The sequence below is a fragment of the Thamnophis elegans genome, chromosome Z (assembly GCF_009769535.1).
Source record: "Thamnophis elegans isolate rThaEle1 chromosome Z, rThaEle1.pri, whole genome shotgun sequence".
Taxonomy (NCBI): Eukaryota; Metazoa; Chordata; class Lepidosauria; order Squamata; family Colubridae; genus Thamnophis; species Thamnophis elegans.
In genome coordinates, this window is record NC_045558.1 from 71390515 (window position 1) to 71415260 (window position 24746).

Consider the following 24746-nt stretch of genomic DNA (forward strand, 5'->3'; position numbering starts at 1 on the left):
GTCGTTGAATTTCGATTTTTAAGTCCTGGTATCTTGCGATTTTTTCATGTTCCTTCTCGGCGACCCTGCTATCACCTGGTATTGCGATGTCTATGATTGTGACCTTATTTTTCTCAACCAGTGTGATGTCTGGTGTATTATGCGCCAGTATTTTGTCGGTTTGTATACGGAAATCCCACAAGATCTTGACCATCTGATTTTCTGTGATTTTTTCAGGCTGATGTTCCCACCAGTTTGTTGCTGTTTTAATATTATAATTTTTGCACAAATTCCAATGGATCATTTGTGCTACTGAATTGTGCCGCAATTTATAATCAGTCTGCGCGATTTTTTTACAGCAGCTGAGAATGTGATCAACAGTTTCGTCAGCTTCTTTGCAAAGTCTGCATTTGGCATCATCAGAGGATTTTCGATTTTGGCCTTAATGGCATTTGTGCGGATAGCTTGTTCTTGCGCAGCCAGGATTAGTGACTCTGTTTCTTTCTTTAATGTACCTGTTTTAACCATAACCAAGTTTGTTCCCTGTCCACTTTATCTTTTATTTTTTCCAGAAATTGACCATGCAGTGCTTTGTTCTGCCAACTCTCCATTCTTGATTTTATCACATCTTTTCTGTATTCTTGTTTTGTCTGTTGGGCCTTCAGTAGATTTTTGTTCTTTACTTCGATTAATAGATGTTCTTGACTTTCTTTTAAATAATCAGCCAGTGCATGTTTTTCTTCTTCAACTGTTTGCTTCACTTGTAATAATCCTCTGCCACCTGATTTTCGGGGCAGATATAGTCTATCAGTATCACCACGTGGATGTAAACTGTAGTGCATTGTCATTAGTTTCCTGGTTTTTCGGTCCAAAAGGTCCAAATCAGTTTGTGTCCAGTTAACTATGCCAGCTGTGTATCTATAACTGGTATTGCCCAGGTATTTATGGCCTTGATTGTATTTCCACCATTCAATTTAGATTTCAAAATTTTCCTAACTCTGTTGGTGTACTCTCGTCTGACAATAGTTTTTACTTCTCCATGCTTGATGTTATCCAACTGCAGAATGCCTAAGTATTTGTAGGCTTCATTTTCTTTGCATTTAATTAGTTGGCCATTGGGCATTTCAATTCCCTCAGATGCAGTGATTTTGCCCCTTTTTATGGATACAGTGGCGCATTTTTCCATGCCAAACTGCATTGAAATATCGGTGCTGAATACTCGGACTGTATTTGTCAATGATTGGATTTCTATTTCTGACTTTCCATAGAGTTTCAAATCATCCATATATAGTAAATGTGAAATTTTTTCAGCTTTTTTGGCTGTTTGGTAGCCTAATTTCATTTTTTTTAAGATTACTGATAGTGGGATCATTGCGATGATGAAGAGAAGAGGTGAAAGTGAATCACCCTGGAAAATTCCTCGCTTGATATTAACCATTCCGTAGCTCTCATTCCCTACTGCCAACTCAGTTCTCCATTGTTTCATTGCCTTTTCAGTAAAGGATGTAATATTTTTGCTAATGCCAGTTGTTTCTAAGCATTTTATGATCCAACTATGTGGCAGTGAGTCAGATGCCTTTTTGTAATCAATCCAGACCATATTCAAGTTCGTTTTTCTGTTCTTACAATTTTCTAATATCATTTTATCAATTAGAAGCTGATCTTTTGTGCCCCTGCTCCTTCTTTGTTGCCTTTTTGCTCTACTGGCAAGATGTTGTTTGTTTCCAAATAATCCATCATGTTATCTGCAATAATGCCTATTATTATTATATTATTATTATTATTATCATCATCATCAATTTTCATATATCAACTTCCAAAAGGCATGTAGTCCTTATTTCTTTTGCCATTTGAGGAGTAATTTTCTATTTATTTCCTTATAAGACGCACCCAGATTTTCAGTTGTTGTCTGTTGGATCTCTCAGGTAATCTCAGTGCCCTTTTGCTATTTTAATTGATTTATCTTTCATTGTCAATCGTGTTTCTGATAAGATTTTTCTCTTTAAAACCATCATTTTTTCCTCTTTTTTCTTTTTTTGTGCCTTGAAATTTGGGGTAGAACTCTGGACCATCGAATTCCCCCCTCCAAACTCCCATTTTTTTTTGCTTCAACCACTTTCATTTCAGAAATCAAATCGTTAGTTTTCTTATAGCTGGGGGGGCTTTCAGAATGCTCATGGGGGCCAAAATGAGCAAAAAAGGCCTTTTTTTGTGAAAATGGGGCCTTTTTTTTCAAACAAATTGCATGCATAGCCTTATGGAAGCTTATAGAGTGCTGCTGGGGGCTGAGGGAGCAACAAACGGCCCATTTTTGCTCATTTCTGCCCTTCCCAGCCCCCAGGAGCTCTCTGAAAGCCTCCATAAGGGTATGCACGGCCATTTTAGTGAAGTGGCGGGGCTTCGGGAGGGCAAAAAATGCTGTATTCAATGTATAAGACGCACCCAGATTTTCAGCTTCTGTTTTGAGGAAAAAAGGGTGTGTCTTATACTCCGAAAAATACGGTAGTTAAATTCAAGTGCAGATTAAACCAAGTAATACAATTATGTCTATCAAGTACAAGTGTCAAATCAAAATCTCTGTTATGGTCCTAAACCCACATTGATGTCTTGGCATAGTCAAAATTTTGGATGCTGTGTTTGCAAATAAAATGGTTTCATTTTCCAAATAGAGAAAACTCACCATATATAAATAAGTGAAAAAAAAATCATAAGATACTATTGTGATAAGTAGTTTTTCTTTTTAAGAAAAACCAAACAGTAGCAATGGTTCCAAATAATAGAAATTCTTTTAATATGCTCAGCCTTTGGCATTTAGCAAGCTTGCAGAATAGAAGGAAAGGAAGTCTAATTTAGAGAATCATCTGGTCTGTTTAGTAAGGATCAGCTGCCCAACATAAAATAATAATGCATTCAACTGCCCATCTTCTAACAGGCAACCTTTATCACCGCTACATTCAGCTGTGCTGACAGCAAATGAAATATGTATGCATTCACACAAAATTGATAGAGTCTGTATGACCTTAATGTGTGTGCTAATGCATTCAGCAGAAAAGAACCAGACATTTACAATGAGAAAGGTTCCGGTTCATAAAAGATGTACGCACTATTACTAGAGGGATCTGTGCACTACTTGGAAGGGCAAGTGGGGGTAGCTTATTTTTTAATAAAGAACATGTTTTTACATGAATTCTTTTCATGCAATGGCTTTGACTATCAGCCCTCATTTAGCAGTAAAAGGTAGGAAATAAAATAATGGCATGCCACAGTCCAATATGCCTACATGTATCTGTTTGTGCAATTGTAACTAAATCAAATTTAAAAAGAAAGCAAAATATTGCTAAATAGACTAGTTTGGATCCAACTTAATAGCAATATCCTGAGTGCAGTAGAGATTAATGATACTAACCCATTAGAATATATTGAGGTATAAAATTTGGGGATTGCATGTATGTCCAAGTGGTGTGATTCACTTACCTTCCCTACTGGTTCACAAATGTGAGCGTGCGCAGTGCTTGAGCATTACATTTGGGTGGGGGGCGTGGAGCCTCCCACAACCGCCGCTACCAGTTTGCCCAAACCGGAGAGAACCGGCTGAGTACCACCTCTGATATGTCCAGTATATAAACTCTCAGCTTGGGTTGCAAGCAGCTTGAGTTGGAAGAAATTCAGCCAACCCAAGCTGCTTGAGAGTTTATACATTGTTAAGGGTTTTTTGAATGTTACAATATGAAGTGATATAATTATGTAAATTGTTAACTTTTATTATAATCAAAATGAAAGGTCTCAATGGAAATTGTAAACAAGTGGCTCCATTAAATAGGATTATTCATTAAAAAGCTGTCCTCAACACACCCACCTATGTCTGCACTGTACCATATTTGTACTGTACCATATTTAAATATGGTACAGTATAAACATAGGTATGTGTGGTGAGGCTAAGATTCCTCTTAATTTTATACTAATTTTTATTGTTAATTAATTGCTGTGTTATTGGGGATGTGATGGCTCAAGATTACAGACACTGAATTTGTCAGCTGGAAAGCTGATAGTCTAGGTGTGTGACTGAACACTGCACAATGGGGTGAGCTCCCGTTACTTGCCCCAGTTCCTGCCCACCAGTCAGTTCAAAAGCATGGAAATCAGTGATGAGTTTCCATTTTTTACTTCTGCTTTGCTGCACATATGCAGAAGCATCCTTGCAGCTGGTGGAGCCTCCTGCAGCCCCAATCCGGCCGAACTGGGAGCAACCCACCTCTTATGGAAATGCAAGTACATAAGTAAGTATCACTTTGGTGGGAAGATAACAGCATTCCCTGCACCTCGCCATATAGTCATGTGGCCATATGACCACAGAAATGTCAACATTGGCTCTCTCAGTTAAGAAACAGAGATGAGCACTGCCCCCTAAATTCAGACACAACTAGGCAGGGGAAAATTTTACCTTTAATTGCTGTATTATTTAGGGACTTTCTAAATAATATTTAAAATTATTACTACTATTGTAACCAGAATAGCCCCATTTCATCCATTAGTTATGTTAAAAACATTGTAAAGGAACAATACAAGTTTTCCTTTGAATGTTTTCTGGATGTACTTTTTCCTTCTAGGTATTTTCACCTGTGTTTTCAGTTACCATATTAGAAATCAAAGAATAAATTCAACTGGAATGTGGGGTGCAATGGTGCTTCTAGCCAGCTTGAAATTGCTGCTTTACTGCTTTACTCAGGTTTCACATTACAATCTACCAATTTCTTTTCTGGCTTTCAACTCGCTCTCCTCCCCCACTTCCCCCCTCCCCCCCCCAGAGCAATCCCTATATAGTAGCTAGATTAAGAAAAAAGCCAAAAGGCTACAGAAAGGATAAGAGGGAAATAAATGATAAATTCCTCTTTAATCTGAAAAAAAAACCCAGCATGAATATATAAACATATATAGATGGTATAAAGCCACAGTACTCATACACATGGAATTGTGTGTCACTTCACAAGCATTGCTAAACGACTGAAGAAATATGGACAATTTAGGGGCTACTTATAAATTAGACATTTAATCCGGAATTACTTAAAATGTTTGCAAAGGGCAAACATTTGGATGTAATTATGAATAGCCTATGAGAAAAAAAAGACATTTTCTAATACTGAAACAAAACTATGTACAATCGATTTAAAAAGTATATGCATCCCTGCTAAAATGTCAGATTTTTTTAGATATAAAAAAATCAGATCAAGATAAATCAATTCAGAATTTTTTCTACCTTTAATATAAGTTGTACAATTCAATTGAAAAACAAACTGAAATTGCTGTGTATAAGTTCTCCCTCTGGTCCACGTAGCTAGGGAGCACTGTGCTACACTGTGATTGGTCACCTGTTTTACAGCCAGGATATATAAAGAGCTGTCAAAGAGGCTCTCAGCTGTTGCTGTTAGCTGAGATGTGTGCGTTGTGAATTGCTGCTTTGGCAACCTGTTAGTAATAAACCTGTTAGCACATTTTAAGCCTGGCATGAAGATGTGAGCCCTGACAATGCAACTGATGATGATGACGATGTCCACTGTATGAAGACTGGGAAGGTGAGAGGTCAGCAGGGTAAGCCCCAGAGTTTACAAGCTAAGTGCTCTGGGTGTGGAGGTAGACATGCTAGAGCAGACCGTCAATTTAAAACTGCCTGGCTCACCTCAGTACTTAAGTATAAGTATAATCTTTATTGCAGTGACATGTGGTGAGGTTAATGGCTGGTTAAGCACTGACTCAGTGGTGGGTTTCAATATTTTTTAGAACCTATTCTGTAGATGTGGCCATTTTGTGGGAGTGGCTTGGCTGTCATGTGACCGGATGGGAGTGACCAACTTGATGTCACTCACCAGGAGATGTCATGGATTGGGTAAAATGTGATGAAGCTCACTTAACAACGCTCTTGCTTAGCAACCAAAATTTTGGGCTTAATTGTAGTCATAAATCAAGGACTATCTCTGCCTTCTTCTGCATAGCAGCCTTGTCCTAGTAAACTATTTTTCCTTTCTTCAATTTTCGTCTCTATTAGAGGCACCAAAATAATCCATACAATGTAAGGTTTCCTGCTGCAGCAGCCCTAAATTGCTGTTCCGAGCCGATCTGAGCCTCCCAAAAGAATGGGGCTGGGGGAAAGTGTGTGTGCTACAGCATAGCTCTTTGCCTGGCTTCCTGCCTCCTCCTGTGGTCTCCTCAGTGCGCGCTTGTGCTCTCCCTATTCAAGTGTAGTTTGATTGCAGGTGGAGCCAAGTTGCCTTTTCAAATTTGTAATCAGTGAAGCTGGGCTCGATTTTTATAGTTTTATGCAGCTGTGTGGGTATGTGGGAGAAATGGATGGGGACCTGGGGAGGAAATCACTACATTTGGGGAGGGAGAGCACCAGAGAACATTGAGGAGACCTCAGGAGGAGTCAGGAAGCCAGGCAAAGAGCCATGCTGTAGCACACTTTCCCCCAGCCCCAGAAGTATTCACTATGTAAAAATTCCAGCCCAGCTTCACTGATTACAGGTTGAAAAGGCAACGTGACTCTGCCTGCAATCAAACTACACTTGGGGAGGGAGAGCACAAGCGAGCCAGGATCCTTCCCTCCAGCCTTTGCCCAAAGCCCCACACAGCACCAGGAGGATGAAATTTGAATTCCTCCCTTTCCCTCTGACCCACACATATCTTTTCCAGCTGCTTCAGAGAGGACTTCAACTCTGCTCTTGCCTTGAAGAAGAAGTCCCGCCCACGCTTCCTTTTCTTTGAGAAGTGCCTTGCAAATGGGCTGTGGGGCAGGGAAGCATACCGGTATGGGGGCATGGCCACGCCTCCATGGAACAACTGTCACTTACTCTGCTGCTGCTGAGTCACAGGAAGAATGAACCCCTTCTACTATGAGGCAGGAGAACTGCGTGCCTCACCTAGTCTGAGATTAAGCTCCTTCATTCCTTTACTTTCCATCCCCCACAGACTGGGCATCTCATCTCAGCTTCTTATCTCAAAAGGCTGGCTCCTAATTGTTCGCTGATATTTTATGCTGACCGGGTGGCTCAGCAGTTGGAAAACAGTAACCTTCACCATCCCCACCCCCCATGAGGGAGGGGGTGCTGGTGATTTATTTTGAAGAGAATATTGGAATAATGTCAGCGTTCCAAATATCATGCAGAATTAAATCAGAGTCCAAGGCAGAGCTCTCCTTAAGGTTCCAATTTAATAAAACAGACATGTTGGCACATTGCTATGGAATTCCAATACTGGAAATGACATCAGAATTCCACCCAGTTAAAAGTTCATGATCTTGTCCCCACACCCACAATCTATCACATGGTCCAATCTTCTTCTTCCACGCTGGCATCCACACCCAACTTCTTCCGGTCAGGTGTACTGGTGTGGAGACAAAGGATGACCTTGGCTTCTAGTAAAGAATGAAAAACAATACATTCCACAATCCTACTCTTTCTATTCCCCCCTCCCATTGACTATACTAATGAAACAGCATAATGAAATAAGAAAAAGTGTGGCAGACCAAAATTCTAAAAGGAATATAATTGCAGGACTGACAGCCTAACTAGTTGAATGGTAAATATGAAAATTCTGCAATTTTAATACCAAATAATGTAAAACTGGTGAAATTAAATGGAAAATAACTTTATGGTACAGATCAGTAGATAAATACAAACATTTAATTTATTTTTTCCTTTTACATTTTTCTTTCTTTTCATGGTGAGAGATGAGGCTGTGCCTCACTTGCCTCACCTGACTGCACGTCACTGCTTTATTGTCATTGTACTTAAATACAACAAAATTGGTTACTAACTCTACTGTGGCACCAGAAGCTCAAAGCTGCAGTGTCTAAGCACACTGCCATCTTGGGGGGGAAAACTTCTGCCCATCGTTCTCCTAGCTAGAACAGAAATCTTTTAGGAGGGAAATTAAAATTAAAAAAACTTACAATAGAACGGTTGCATAAATGTACACATCGTTAAACTAATATTTATTGAAACATATTTTGATTTTGTTGTAGAATTCAGTCTTTTGGACTGACGATGTTGTCTTGGAAAACTTTGCTCACTTTTCCTTGCAAAAGTGTTCCAAATCTGTCGGCATTGCTGTGCAAAGCCTCCAAATCATCCTACAGATTTTTTATTCAATTCTGGTCCAGGCTCTAGAAAACTTTGATTTTCTTCTGGTGAAGCCATTCTTTTTTTGATTTGGAGTTATGCTTTGGGTACTTGTTGTATGGAAAAATGAAAATGCTCCTTATCTGTATCATTTTAGCAGAGGTCTGAAGGTTATCTGCCAAATTGACTGATATTTGGAATTGTTCATAATTCCCTCTTGGAGAAACATCCACCTATATTTTCTCCCTAATGATCAATCTCTAGTCTATTATTTCAAATCTCCCAGTGGTACACTCACTGCTGCTACTATCATTCTTTCAGAATCTCTTCCTCATGTTGCAAAAAATCTAATTTACAGGAAGAAAAAGAATAGGAAGAAAGGACATTTCCCAATTTTAGGCCTTTAATTTATTTGACTATAATATGTTAAGGTTTTGAGAATTTCAGATTTCTTCCTTAACCAAAATTATAAACACTTGGATAAATGATAACTATAACTATAACTAACTATAACTATAACTATAACTATAACTATAACTATAACTATAACTATAACTATAACTTTAACTATAACTATAACTATAACTATAACTATAACTATAACTATAACTATAACTATAACTATAACTATAACTATAACCATAACCATAACCATAACCATAACCATAACCATAATTATAAATAATAATAAGCACTGAAAAATTGCTGCAGGCTGTGAAAACACAACAGAAACAAAGGCAGAATATAAGGAAAAACAGCTGGATGACAGATTAAATAGAGGAAAAACCAAAGCTTTGCATGGACAGCACTTGAAAAACATTGAAGGAAAATATGATGACAACTTCGTATGGACATGGTTTAAGATGGGAACTATCATGAAGGAAACAGAAGGTTTAATACTGGCTGCTCAAGAACAAGCACTACAAACTAATGCCATGAAAGCAAAGATACAAAAATCCACTGACAACCCAAACTGCCGACTTTGCAATAACAAAGTCGAAACTGTTTCACATTTAATATGTGAATGCAGCAAAATTGCACAAACTGATTACAAAGCTAGACATGACCGAGTTGCTAAATTAATCCACTGGTCACTATGTAAAAATATGATTTACCTGTATCCAGAAAGTCATGGGAACATAAAGTGAAAAAAGTTATTGAAAATGAGAAGGTGAAAATCTTGTGGGACCTTCGAATACAAACAGATCATCATTTGGAGCACAACATGCCAGATATCACAGTTGTAGAGGGCCAAAACATTCAGTTTATTGATATCTCTGTTCCAGGAGATGCCTGCGTCAAAGAAAAAGAACTAGAAAAAATAATGAAATATCACGACCTGGCCATCGAAACTACACAGCTATGGATGAAGCATGTAACAGGGATACTCATTGTCATCGGGGCACTTGGCACCATGTCCAAGAATTTTATAAGATACATCAACAAATTGCAGCTTCCTGCAATAACACCAGCAGAACTGTAAAAAACTGTGCTACTCGGAACATCTTATATTTTAAGAAGGTACTTGGTTGATACCTAGGACACTGGCAGAAAACCGTATCAACCATTAGCACGTCAATGGTGTTTGTAATGCATTTTTAATGTTCAGTTTACTGAGTTTTATGTTTAATGAATAAGGTATATAATAATAATATTGCATTAATTCTCCTGACAACACTAATCCTATGAAACACAAAACTAGGATACCAAATCTCAAGCCAGCATGACAAGATAAAACTAACATGGATAGTATAAAACTGCAGAACTGGGTTATAAATGAAACTCACTGGAAACTTCCACCAAAGTGGAAAATTCGACTTGAAAATTTAAAAAACCTATGAGGGGATGTCAGCAATCTGAAGTACCTGAAAGAAGGAAAACTAAAAAACAAAAAGCTGAAAAATAGTTTACACAAAAAATACAATCTGGAAGAAAAAGCAATAATCGTAATCATGGAAGAACTAAAACAATGTGTAATGGCAACAGCAAAGACAATTGAAAAATACGAAGGACAAATAAAACAGTATCGTGAAAATGCCCAGTTCAGAAGAAATCAACATCTTTTCTACCAGTCCCTTGATAAAAATCAAATCCAAACTAATGTTCACCCATGTAAAAAAAAAAACTTTGAACTTTTGGAAAGAACTGTGGGAAAACCAGTGGAACACAACAAAACTGCCTCCTGGATCAAAGATATTCAACAACAAACAACATGAAACAAAATGCAAAATATTGTAATAAAATCTGACATGGTGGCAAAACAAGGAAAGAAGGTCAAAAACTGGAGTGTGCCTGGCCTGGACAAAATGCATGGATACTGGCTAAAACATCTGACCAGCCTCCATCATTGCATGGCCACTCAATTTGATGAAATGCTTCAAAATGCAACAAGCAAAGTATTGTTAACAGCTGGTCAAACACACTTGACAATGAAAGATCCAGAAAAGGGCACAGAGCAAGCAACTATCACTAAATTATTTGTCTGCCAACAACGTTCAAACTTTTTACAAGGATACTGGCAAATTCAGTATTCAATCATCTGATGAAAAACAGTTTGTATCTAGTAGAACAAAAAGGAAATTATAAAAAATCAAGAGGAACAAAAGATCAGCTGTTCATTGACAAATTGGTACTAAAAATGCAAAACAAAGAAAAACAAATATAGATATGGCATGGATTGATTATGAGAAGGCACTTGACTCATTAACCCACAGCTGGATTAAAACCTGTCTGGAAAACTTTGGAATCAGCAAAAATATTCATACATTTTTGAAAACAAATATGCAAAAATTGAAAACAATTCTAACAGTAAATGGGGAGGAACATTGGTGAAGTAAACATCAGACAAGGAATCTTCCAGGGGGACTCACTTCCACCACTACTGTTCAACATCAAATTAATTCCATTGACAATAATCCTACGAAACACAAAACTGAATACCAAATCTCAAGCCAACATGGCAAGATAAACGATATATGGATGACTTTAAAATATATGTGAAAAGCCCCACTGAACTTAAATCGATACTTAACACAGTTCAGCTGTTCAGCAGCAACATCAAAATGAACTTTGAACTTGAAAAATGTGCTATATTATCCATGCAGTAATGAAAAATGGAAAAGACCCAGAAGAAATAGAATTGGAAATGGAAACATAGCAAAAAATGATGGTTACAAGCAATGTTCCCTCTAATTTTTTTTCAGTGTGAGCGGAAAAGTATAGTGTTTGAGCGGCACATTTTCGTGCCTGAGCACCTGAATTTTTTTCACAGATGTTCCACCGAGGAGTATGAAGGAGAGAATAAAGGTGAAAGAACGGGGAGACCGTGATTTTTTTAATGCACTCTTCAAAGCAGTGGTGATGGCCTTTAAACAGATAAAGCAATAGCTATGGGAGTAGACCAAATCCAAAGGTTGTTATGGGCCAGTGTTTTTATCTGAGCCAGTCAAAATGACATACATGAATATACAACCACTCACTTTTTTTAGTATCTTCTTTCCTTGATGAAGAATTCTGAAGAACTCGAAAGCTTGAACGTAGCTGTGGTGGAATTTTGTTTCCTCCTGAGAGATGGGGAGTGGCATACGGTAACCCACCCACCCCTGCATGATTAAAAAATATTTGAAAAACAAAACCCCAAGAGTGTTGTGGCTTCTGTCTCCTCTTTACACCGATCTGTTTAAATCGCCTTCAGTATTGGGGGGGGGGGTGGCATAGAAAGTATTCCCGTTTCAACCACACTTTGTGGCAAAGACACGCGTTAGTTGCGCTCTTCCCTGGCTCCTGTGTGCAAAGAGGCCAGCCTCAAAACGACTCTGAAAGCGGCAAGTGGTGAAGGGCAGCCACTTCCCTCTTCCAAAAGTCCCTCCCCCCTCTCCGGGAAAGTGGCTTTTTGTCGGTTGCCTTGCGAAACGCCGGAGGTTGCTTCAGTAGAAAGGAAAGCAAATTCAGAGCTATGGCCGGCAAAGACTTTCCCCTGACCGCCCCCCCTCAGCTCCGATTTCCTGATAGATCGAATTATTTCAGCAACATCTCCCCCCACTACAGCACCTCGCCTCCCCTCGTACATCACCTCCACTCGGTTCTCTAGCAAGCCTCATCCTTTGTTTTTGGCTTTAGGAATAAGAATGTTCCAAAGGCTTTTTTTAATAATTTGGTTTAAAAAAAAAAAGATTCTGCAAGAGCGAATCTCGGTCGCATGGCTGCGATTGTTATTCCTCCAAATAATGGTCACCGCTGGTTGTACGAGTCAGCCTCCTAACTTCAGTCCAAGTAGAGGCGAAGTGGATTGTGGACCTTTCGGCTTCTCTCTTTGCATTGCTAGACGGCGGTGCACGGACGGGGGGGGGGGAGACCCCATCTTTGCTCTCTTCCCATCTTTCCTTCTTTTAATTTGTCTTTCCTCTTCCCCGTTTTCTTTAACTGCTCCTTCTTGGATGCGCAGATAATTGCGCAGAGAAGAAGAAGCTTTCTTTTGGGGAATGGATCACATCAGAACGCGTCTCGTGTGAAAATGGCCCTACCGTCAAACTGGAAGTCAAGGAGAGGAGCCGTTTTGAGGCTGGCCTCTTTGCACACAGAGGCCAGGAAAGAGCGCAACTAACGCGTCTCCTTGCCACAAAGTGCCATTGAAACGGCAATACTTTCAATGCCACCCCTCCCCCCCAATATTGAAGGAGATTTAAACAGATGGATGTAAAGAGGAGACAGAAGGAGATAAAGCGAAAGTACAGTTAGAGAATCAACATCCTCCCACCCCCCACCACCATGCCTCCCTCATTAAAACCCCTGGGGGAATACAACTCTTCTCCTGATCCCCCGTAGGAACTTGATCTCTAGGTCATCGCAAAAAATCCACGGCAGAGGAGGGAGGGAGGTGAGGAGGGGCTGCATTCTTCTTTCCCTCTCCCCCGTCTCTGTCTCTCTGTCTCTCAAAGCCGCAGCGCCGGGCAGCAAATCCAGCGCCTGCAAAGGACCTCCTCCCCAGCTTCCGCAGCCTGTGGCAGTAGAAATCACTGCGCGGGAGTTGAAAAGTCCTGCGCGGTGTTTTCTTGCCATGTGCGCGGCCGCGCAAGCACGCACCTTAGAGGGAACAGTGGTTACAAGTACCTATGCATATTGGAAGCAGATAACATCTTGAATGGAAAAGTCAGAGTCAACACCAAAGAATACATCAGGAGTATCCGCAAAATATTAAAATCAAAGTTGAATGCTGGAAACATAATTAAAGTCATTAATACATGGGCAGTATCAGTGATACACTACTCATCTGGAATCATCAACTAGACTCTGGCTGAACTGGAAAATTTGGACCAGAAAACATGCAAACTTATGAATTTGTACCATGCTTTACATCCACGAAGTGACATCGACAGGTTGCACCTGCCAAAAAAAATAGGGAGCAGGGGGCTATTGCAAATCCATCAAACTGTAGAAGAAGAAAAACAAAGTTTGAATGATTATGTGAACCAAACTACAGAAAAATTGCTACAGGCTATGAAAATGGAGAACATTATAAACAGAACAGAAACAAAGGGAAAATATAAGGAAAAACAGCTATATACCAGATTAAATAGATGGAAAACCAAAGTTTGCATGGACAAAACTTGAAAAACATTGAAGGAAAATGTGATGACAACCTTACATGGGCATGGTTTAAGATGGGAGCCATCAAGAAAGAAACAGAAGGCTTAATACTGGCTGCTCAAGAACAAGCACTACAAACTAATGTTATGAAAGCAAAGATACAAAAATCCACCGACAATCCAAACTTTGCAATGACAACGTTGAAACTGTTTCACATTTAATATGTGAACTCTGCAAAATCACACAAACTGATTACAGAGCTAGACATGATCAAGTTGCTAAATTAATCCAGTGGTCATTATGTAAAATATACGATTTGCCTGTATCCAGAAAGTCATGGGAACATAAAGTGGAAAAAGTTATAAAAAATGAGAAGGTGAAGATCTTGTGGGACTTTCGAATACAGACGGATCGTCATTTGAAACACAAGATATCACAGTTGTTGAAAACCGAAACATACAATTTATTGATATCGCTGTATCAAGAGATGCCAGTGTCAAAGGAAAGAAACTGAAAAAATCACGAAATACCACAACCTGGCCATCAAAACTACGTAATTATGGATGAAACATGTAATAGTGATACCCATTGTCATCGGGGCACTTGATACCATGTCCAAGAATTTTATAAAATACACCAACAAATTCCTGCAATAACACCAGTGGAACTGCAAAAAAATTAACTACTTGGAAAATCGTATATTTTAAGAAGGTACTTAGTTGATATCTAGGATGCTTGCAGCAACCCGTATCAACCATTAGCACTAGTCAATGGTATTTGTGATGCATTTCTGAATGTTCAGTTGACTGAGTTTCATGTTTAATGAATAAACTAAACAACAACAACAACAGTGATACCCATTGTCATCTGGCCACTTGGTACCATGTTCAAGAATTTTATAAAACACATCAAGAAATTGCAGCTTCCTGCAATAACACCAATGGAACTGCAAAAACTGCATTACTCGGAATGTCGTACATCTTAAGAAGATATTTGGTTGATACCTAGGACGCTGGAAGCAACCCGTGATGTGTTTTTGAATGTTCAGTTGGCTGAGTTTCATGTTTAATGAATAAACTATATAATAATAATAATGAAAATCACCAACGGTCAACTGCAAAAGACAGCTTACTTGGAAAAGCCTATATCCCACAATATCTTTAACACTATCAAAAATCTACTTTATCCCATGTTCTTGGGAAAAATTCAGTAGATGGGGAAAAATACCAAATCCAGTCTAATTTATTTGACTGACTATGCAGCCAACCACAACATGAAAGTCATCAGTTTGATATATAAAGTAGATTATGGGAATATTGCTGATGCCTTACTAAATCCAAGTTATATAGGAAATAGAAAAATTCAGTTGTCTTGCATGAGCACAAGTTTAGCAAAGTCAGCTTCTAAGAGAGATTTCAGACAGCTGTAAAAGAATGTGGTAGTTAATACTGGAAACCCAGCTTTGTTTCTCATCAAGAATAGTTTATGTAATCAAATATTTATTCCACAGGAAGGTTAGCAATTTGAAAGTGACATAGGAGATTTATTACTTATTCTATTTTAACTCTCAGAGGTTGAGTTTTTAAATACATACTTACCAGTGGTGGGTTTCAAAAAGTGTTACTACCAGTTCTGTGGGCATGTCTTATGTTATGGGCATGGCTTGGTGGTCATGTGACTGGGTGGGAGTCGCTTTTTGGCTTGGCAGTCATGTGACCAGTGGGAGTGGTTTGGCAGTCATGTGACTGGTGGGAGTGGCCAATTTAGCTGTCCACTAAACTGCTAAATTTAATGGAAGGGACTTCTGAGGTTCCTTCCAGCCCTGGATTGCTGTGCTGTTTCAAAGCAGTCCATTAAACAATACACAGCAGCCCCTCTTTCTATTCTTATTAATACTGCATGATGTTTTTGCTCTAGGTTTTTTTAACTAGGGGGGAGAGGTTGGCAATGCCTGGGGATTTCTGGGGATTTCTCCTCTGTGTTAAAGGCACCAAAATAACCAAGATGATATAAAATCTCCTCTGCAGCAGGAGGCTAGACTAGATGACCTCTGGGGTTCCTTCCAGCCCTGGATTGCTTGCTGTTTGAAAGCATCCTCTGAAGATGCATATAATGCCAAGTTTGTGGTTCTTCCTTCCTCTCCTTTTTCTCTCCCTCCCTCTGTCCCTCCCTCCATCTCTCCATATCTCATTCACTTTCCTTTCCCTCTTTCTCCCTTCCTCCCTCGCTCCCTCCCTCCTTTCTTTCTTTCTCCCTTCCCTTTTCTCCCTTCCCTCCCTCCCTTTCTGTGAAGAACCCCAGAAGATCTTTGGTAAGAGGAAGAAAAGCCAGATGTTTTAAAACTGAGGACATGCCCATTGATCATCTGGAATTCTTAGACCTCCACTATTGATTAGCTTAGCCTGAGTAAGGATAACTAGCAGCACTTTCAATAAGCTCTCAATTCAAACTCCATGCACTTGGAGATATCCAAACGGTGAGGATTTCTTTCTTTCTTTCTCCCTTGAAGTCCCCCCCCCCGGCAGCCCATTTTTGTTCCCAGGGGGCTGCAGGGAGGCTTTTTAGGCACCCCATCCCTATGTTGGGCCTAGCATAAGGTGACCAGACGTCCCAATTTCAGTGGGACAGTCCCTCTTTTGAACAATTTGTCCCGCGTCCCATTTTTTTTTTAAAGTCCCATTTTTTTTTTAAGTTACGAAAAAGCCTCCAGCCGCCTTGAGTCTCTCCTAGCAACTGGGAGCGTATATTCTTCTTCGAGCCAAGCGCATTCCCACCCGCACGTCCTTGGGAGCTGTTGCCAATGGCTGAGGAAGGAGAATACTTTACTCCATGTGGAGTAACAGTCGGACGCGGACTTCCCTCACAGATTTTTTCTTCTGTTGCTTTGAGCAGCCCCTCCCTTCCCCCCTCTCTCTTTCTCTCTCTCTTGGACCTAGCGGCTGCCTCCGAGGCTGCCCAAGCTCAGCCCCTCCCCCTTCCCCCGGACTGCTGCTTCTCCTCGGCTGCTCGGGGCTTCTAAATTGGCATTGCGTGTTGTTTGGGGAGGGGATTACTGTGCCATAGAAACACAGTGTATGTCTCACATGGCTGATAACCTGGTCTCTATACCGAAGAGGTAATTTTAAAAACTTCGGAGCGAATCCAGAAAGAGTGGAGAAAGAGGCTGAAGGAGTGTGTATGCACAGGAGGGGGGATTTATAAACGGTCCAGTGAATCCAGAGGAGGAGTGTGTGTGTGTGTGTGTGTGTGTGTGTGTGTGTGTGTGTGTGAGAGAGAGAGAGAGAGAGAGAGAGAGAGAGTGTTGTAGCTTATGATTCTTGATGAATGTATTCTATTTTATTTTTCTTTATGTACACTGAGAGCATATTCACCAAAGAGAAATTCCTTGTGTGTCCAATCACACTTGGCTAATAAACTATTCTATTCTATTCTATTCTATTCTATTCTACTCTACTCTACTCTACTCTACTCTACTCTACTCTATTCATTTCTATTTCAATTCTAATGAGTTTAGCTTCTCTCTCTTGAAAATGTAAGCTAGCATAAGGCATTATAATGCAAGCTAGCTTTAGCTTTCAAACAGTTCATTTAGTGACCAAAGTTACAATAGCATTGAAAAAAGTGACTGATGACCATTTTTCATACTTAGCGACCATTTTTCACACTTAGCGACCGTTGCAGCATCCTCATGGTCATGTGATCAAAATTTTGATGTTTGGCAACAGATTCGTATTTATGATGGTTTCAGTGTCCTGGAGTCATATAATTGTCTTGTGTGACCTTTTGACAAAATATAAAAATTTTAATCAAGCCCCCCCCACCATCAATGGTGTCCCCAATGGTGGGAGCCATAATGGGGTTCGTGGGGACTCCTGGAAGGGGCAGGGGAAGGTAAGGTTGTGAGCCTGGTGGGGAGGGGGACCTAGCGAGAATTACCTGTAGGGAGGAGGAGGAGGCTCAGTTGGGTCACAGGGCAGGCACCATTTGGCAGCTTAGGCAGGCAAGGCAGACAAAGCAGCTTAGGCAAGCTAGCCGCCTGGGAGGTGAGGAGTGACTGGGTGATGGGGATGGGCAAGGTGAGCGACTGGGAACCAGTTTGGGGGAGTGGCAGGCCTGGTTCGCTGCCAATCCAAACTGGTAGGAATACTTACCAGTTACTTACAAACTTGATACTTACAAACCAGCAGATACCAAGCTTATCATTGAAGATGAATATAAACTTTGACAAAAGTTTGTCAAATGTCTTTATGCGGAGACAATCCAAATGGTCTTGTTTGAATTACTTTCACAAAATAAAGCTCACTTGAGTTTTTGAAATTATCACAGAGAAAAAATCCCTTGCAATATATATTTTTCATACATCTCCTCAGTATGGAAGCATCAGAAAAGGAGATTGTACATATTGTCAGCCAATGAAGCTTGTGACAGGATCAGTGGGAGATGATACCAGCTCCACTCCACTACAATTCATCTTACAGCTTCTTTAAATCCCCCAGGAATAGCATCTGGTTTCATATAATGAAGTGGCTAGATATAGTAGTATTAAACCACAAAAAGTTATGTTCCTTATCCCTATGCATTTTCATATGAAGATTACATGAAAAGTGTTCGAAGACGTTCTTATCAGAGGTAAACTCATCCATAAAGTCTTGTAACTTAGTTTCTTAGACACTGAGTTACATTAGCATTTATTCTGATAGTTAAGTAAATTGTATTAAATTCCTTTAATTATTATACCATATATAAACTATGTATTAATATCTAATTACTTGTCTGAAAACTGTGCCAGACATAATCTGGTTTTATTTTTGGAAAATTAGTTGATCAAATGCTTCAAATATTGATAGGCAATAGGTGATGGAAAGAATGCTAAATGCAAAAGAATTTCATGATTGTTCTGGAGAAATTCGGTTACTTCCTTCCCTGCAAGGACTCCAATTTGCCAATCTTTTCACTCTTCCCCTAACTCTAGCTACAGATTCTACCAGATTTCTAGTACAGCATCTTTATTTAGAATTTTGCTAATATTACCAGAGAAGGTCCTTCTGTGTATACCAAGACATCAGGGGTGGGTTTCTCGCCCCGTTCCAACCGGTTCGGTTGGAATGGGGCCGGCGGCATCCTCATGCACGCGTGCAGTGCACGCATGCGTACTAGCATCTGTGCGATGCTCCAGCTGCTCCTGGAGGATCGCGCAGGCGCTGTATGCATCCTGTGCATGTGTGGAAGCGCAGAACTCGTCAAAACCAGGTAAGGTGCACGGGCCGGCGGGCCGGCCCTTCGCCGTTCCCGGAAGTTACTTACTTCCGGGTTCGCTGACCAACTGGTTCGCAGGGACCGCCGCGAACCCGTTGAAACCCACCCCTGCAAGACATCTTATTTGCATGTGCTGCAAATATGATGCCTATTAAAACACCTCTTAAGTATCAATTGAAGACTACTCTCTTCACCCTGGCTTTCTTTGCATGAATGTTGGAGGAATTGCTTTCTTTTGCTTTGTCTCTCCTTTCCCGGATTTTCTCATTTTTATTACAGTATTTCAATTATTATTATTACAATATTTTGTTAGAAACCACATTGGGATACATTTTCAAAGCTATTGACAGAATTTTATTGAATAAATAAATACATGAACTTAAAAATTATGTAATTTTTTTTGCTGCACTTGGCTCAGTTGATGAGACGTGCTGTTGTCTTCTCCTGTAGTATGGCAAAAATGTGAGAGTTTCAGGTGACATTTCTTTTGGGGATGATATGATGCACTCTTTTGGTGTGGAACTGAGGGGACGAATCAAGATTTTAATTAAAGCTTAGCTTATTATATGGAAAGTACATTTTGGATAATTAATTGTATAAGAAAAACAGTGAATTTGTATCAAGTCAGAGTAGAAATTTCAGGAACTCTTATGGTAGTCCCAATACAAGGTACATCTCTCTTTTTTCTTTAATTACAAATTAGTCAGATGCAGTAGTTTCTGCTTAATGATTCTTCTCATGTACAGCTTAATCTCTTTATAAAATATTGTTAAGATTGACACACCACTGTAGAGATAAACGTCAATTGAATAATATGTACAGTAGTAATGCATTTTATTTGTATCTTAATATGGTGAGGTTTTTTATTCACATTTCCATTATTTATAAATCTGTCCCCTTACAGAATATATAGAATAATTTGTTTTAAATGAGCAGATAATACCTTCTTTAAAATTTATAAGTATACCAGAATCAGAATCACTTTTTACTTGGTGGTTATGGTGTGGCAATAAAAATATGCTTGTTATTCAAAGAACAGACATTAAGGAGAAAAGACTTTTGTGAAGATGGGTTAGAAATTCACTGTCAATATCCAAGGTTATCTTGCCTCTTTGTTCATTTTTCCCTTGGGTTTTTAGGATTCTAGCTTCCACTTTTTCCATCAGGTTTTACCACATTACAATTTATATTTTCAACATTTCCCCATCTCTTCTCAATTCTCTCTGTTGTTTCTTTTTAATGTCTTGCCATCCTTCCAATTATTAAACACTGCCACTCTGGTTTAAAAACAAATCTTTGTTTTCACTTCTTTCCAGCTACCAACAAGCATCCAAAGAGCACCTGTGTAAACAACCCATGCTCTTCTCCTTATTTCTTCTATAAACAAGCTGAAGCCTTTGAAGTGCAAGGTCAAAATGATCAAAGGGAAAAAAGAAAAAGCAATGTTTCCAGGTCTCAACCTCCAACCTCCAAGTGGCAGTGTAACTTATTTTCCCTCTAAGATTATTACCCTCCTTATATTCCTTTTATATCTTCTTTATGTTTCAGGCTTAGAAGAAACAAAGTTCTTAAATGAAACAAAATAAAAAAAATCCATCTCAACCAGTATTGTAGAAATAAAGGAAAAGATTTAATCCATAGATAAAAAAAGAAATAGAAGAAGAAAATCCGATACTTTCACTTTAAAAAGTAAAAAATGTTTACAAAACTTCAATTCATAGAAAAAAAGTCAAATAAAAAAGATAACACACTGTCCAATAATGCTTAATTTTGCCACTTATTTCCTTTTTTTTACCAGTTTAATTTAACTTCAATCTTTTTTGGGTAGTCTTTTATAAAAATAAGATTTCTTCACCAGATGGACACACTTTCTCTTTCCACTTTCCTCCCGTTGTGGATCTGTCCCGACTTCAGCAGCTTGAGGCTGTGCTTATTGTCGCCGGCAAGAAGAGACTCTCTTGGATCAATCAGGGACTTTGCGGTGTCCTTGAGATCAGCAAGACGTACTCTTCCCTATCACCGTCTCTTCGGGATGGTGTAGGTCTGAATGGACCGCCCAGTGGCAAAAGTATCAACTGTGATCTTGGAGCTCCGAGATTGCACGTCGTACCATCGTGACGTTAGATCCTTTCTTTTAGCTATTTTTTATATTGTTGATAATTGTAACTGCTTGTTAGCCGTACTGCTAATAGCTGGCTATGTAAATTCAATTAAAATGAATTATTATTGCAGTAATTGCATTTAATAGTAATACTATAGAGAAACTGAGATCTCAGAAGTGTTTAACAGGGAGAACAACCTATATAACTGCATGCCTAGTTAGATGGCAGCACCTAACTGATCATAAAAGGTTAAACCCAGGTGGACCTGCAGTTTAGACTTAAAGATATCCATAAAGATAGTGAAGGTAAAAACATTTAATTCTAGTAAAGTAGAAATGCAATAGTAAGGCTATCAAATAGTTGTTGCTTGTTCCTATTCTTTACAATTTTGTTCAATAAAGGAAATGGAACAGCAGGATTTTTACTTATGTATACACTACTAAAACTCATTTTTATGACCTTTAAGTGGGTGAAATGTTACATCATAGGGAAATTTTTGAATCAAGTTACCTGAAATGGGCTAATTTACAGACTGTGTTCAAAAGCCAGCACCCTTATCCCATACATCTTCCTCAATCCATGCAACACTTCTTGGGCATACTCACACATCCTTCCTAATCTGCCTCCCCCCCCCCCATCCAATTCCTGACCAGTACAACATTTCTTACTCACCCAAAGGTGCCCTTCCTGATTTATGCTCACTCTTCCCACAGGCCATCTCCAATCAGCGCAGCTCCTCTCACATATCCCTACAAGACCCATGCATTCTTATTATTATCCATCCTAACTGTCATGTGCCTCACTTGGCCTGCACAGAATCATTAATTTACAAAATTACAACTGGCTTCCCAGGGGACAATTACAATTCAGATTTTAAATTCCAATAACTCTCACAGTCACATAACTACACTTTGGGAACTTGGCAACTGAACCACATTTATGACTGTTTGTATTATCCTGCAATTGAATTGTCCACATTACATGTTTTATGATATTTTGATTTTGATTTTGATTTTATTTGATTTTATTGCATTTATATGCCGCCTATTCCCGGAGGGACTCATTTTTGCTGAAAATTGGAGTTTACTGCCAGTTTTCAGCAAAACCACTCCATTGTGAACCATTTATTTGCTTAATGACTATGGCATTTTCTTAGCAACTGCCACAAAAATTGTAAAATCATGTTAATCATGAATAATTTATGACTGTCAGATGTTACAACTGTAATGGGCAGACTCCATTATGGTCATAATTTGAGGACTACCTGCATTCCTTACTTTAGTCAGTTTGAACTGACTTTAGATGGCACTGCTTCATCCTGAGCATCTTATTGGAAATGTAATCAAATAGCACAACAGGCAAAAAAAAAGGTCCTTGGTGTGGTTGTTTACATATCTGCTTTCATATCTGTAATGTCCACTTTTTTGTGTATTATGGAGGACCATGCAAAACTATGATGCTCCTCCTTTGGTTTGAAAGGATACAGTCTAAAATATTGAGACATTCATTTCATATTCTAGGCACCCGGTAGCACTTCTTATGTAACCACACTTGTTCTGCTTATGGGAAATTGCAACCATAGATTACAGGATGACTCATATTGTATATCTAATGTGTTTTATTACTAGGGAGGTAAATAGATATGACTTGACTTTGGCACAGACTCTTTTCTTCAGTGAAATCAACATAGCTTTTACTTGCTTTTTAAGATTCTGGAAAGATTTCCTCTTGTGAAGAAAACTTTCCTGTAAGTGATTGTACAAACCACCTGTAACTGCTTGCACAAACCACATTAATAATGATGATAGATGCAGTTTCACTGTTTTCAGATTTCTGTATTAGTTCAAAGGATGGACCTGGACATAATGAATGTTGGATAATTTATGCATCTGATAAGTGAATTGAGCACATGAGTTATTGATAAACTGGCTTGACATATTATTTTTAGTATGATGCTATGTGACACCACAGTAAAATGTAATGTGCTGGTCCTCAAGCTAGAAATTAAGATATATATATTTTTTTAATTTGAATTTCAGGAGCCAGAGGAAATACAACGCTGTGTGATACAAATATTTCTGACCAGCACCAATCTAGTAAATCCCATACAACATTCCCTGTTGGATCCCAGGTATGTTTCTCATTGAATCTAAGCTTTTCTGAAAGCAGATTTTATACCAACAAGAATCATATAAAAATGTTCACATGCTTCAGTTGCAAATGTTTGTAGATGTTTAATACACAACAATTCAGGGTTTTTGTTTGTTTTACTACAAGAATATGTGCTTGTATATGTATAGGGGGAAAGTTTCTCATTCTTTTACAAAAATAAGGTATGAATTTCTATACTGTTCAGGAAATATTGGGAATATTGTGATCAGTTTATTGGGGGTATTGTGGCCATTTGAGTTGGTATAATCATAATAAGATATGAAGAAGATGGTAAGATTTCAGAAAACAACAATAAACCATTCTCTTGAATTTAGAAAATACATTGTCTGTTGTAAATTTAAAGGAGCTGAAATTATTTATCTCAAAGAAAAGTTGAGTGCAGCTTTTAAAGCTGAAACAGAAATTGGTTTCATCTGTTTAATTATGATTTTTAATTTCTTTCCTTGCTAGCAATCAGGGGAAAGCATTTGTGTTTCCAAACAGGAATTATTCATATTTTTCCTGTGATAAAAACATTGCAAATAACATTTGTGCTTAGTTAACCTTCATGTTCAAAAAGTCAATACATTTTATTCTGTGTCATTCATATGAAAATATTAAAATATTTAAATTAAATAAATATATGAAAATGAAATAAATGTATAAAAATAAAAATGAAATAAATGTAGAAAAACTTATATATGGAAAGTAGCTGTTAATTCTTATTGTGAATGCATAGTTATGCTACACCCAACTGAAAAAGATTCTCCAGCAATCACATTCCCAGTCTTTAGCATCAGTATTGATCTATGAATAAGATAGAATTTTCCAGATTAGCTTTTGGTTTGTTTCTTCTATTAATGAATAAATATGAAGTGTTTCATTTTTCCTAATTGGTTTGGTATTTTGTAATCAAAAGAAGAGTTGCTAATATAGTTGTTTAATGCACTATAGCTGTAAGCTTAACAATGGTTGCATCTGCAATTACAAGGTATTCCTCAACTTACAACAGACCATTCAAAGTTACACCCGCCTGAAAAAAGTGACATGATTGGTTTTCATGGCATTAGAGCATCCCCATGTCACTTGCTCAACATTCAGATGCTTGGCAACTAACTCATATTTTTGATGGTTGCAGTGTCCCAGGGTCATGTAATCAGATTTTGTGACTTTCTAACAAGGAAAGTCAATGGGAAAACTAGAATCAACTTAACTATGCTACTAATTTAACAATTAATAACACTGAACAACAAAGGTTGTAAAATGGAACAAAACTCACTTAATAACTACCTTGCTTAGCAACAGAAATGTAAGTTGATGACTAACTGTATTAACAGAGGATTATATTTTTTTTCTTTCACGTGAGATTTATCGATTGGAATTGATGAAACACCCCAGAAAGTGAAGAATGTGTTTTAAAGTTTCCAATTTTTGCACTTAATTCTGTCTCTAAAAAGACAGATTCTCTTTAAACTCTTAGGTACAATTGCTGTCCTTGCATCCAGCTAGCCCGAACATAACTACACATAAATATACAGTATGTATAAATCTGATTGTTTGG

The 24746-nt window shown here is 38.5% G+C and overlaps 1 protein-coding gene across 1 annotated transcript in view; it reads left to right on the forward strand.

Moving 5' to 3' along the window:
* The window catches only part of POU6F2 (POU class 6 homeobox 2), a 417852-nt gene that overhangs the window by 136344 nt on the left and 256762 nt on the right, over positions 1 to 24746 (forward strand). Inside the window, exon 2 of the mRNA XM_032234653.1 lies at positions 23074 to 23165. Within this exon, the coding sequence (XP_032090544.1) occupies positions 23074 to 23165 (92 nt within the window). The remainder of the gene's footprint in view (positions 1 to 23073; positions 23166 to 24746) is intronic.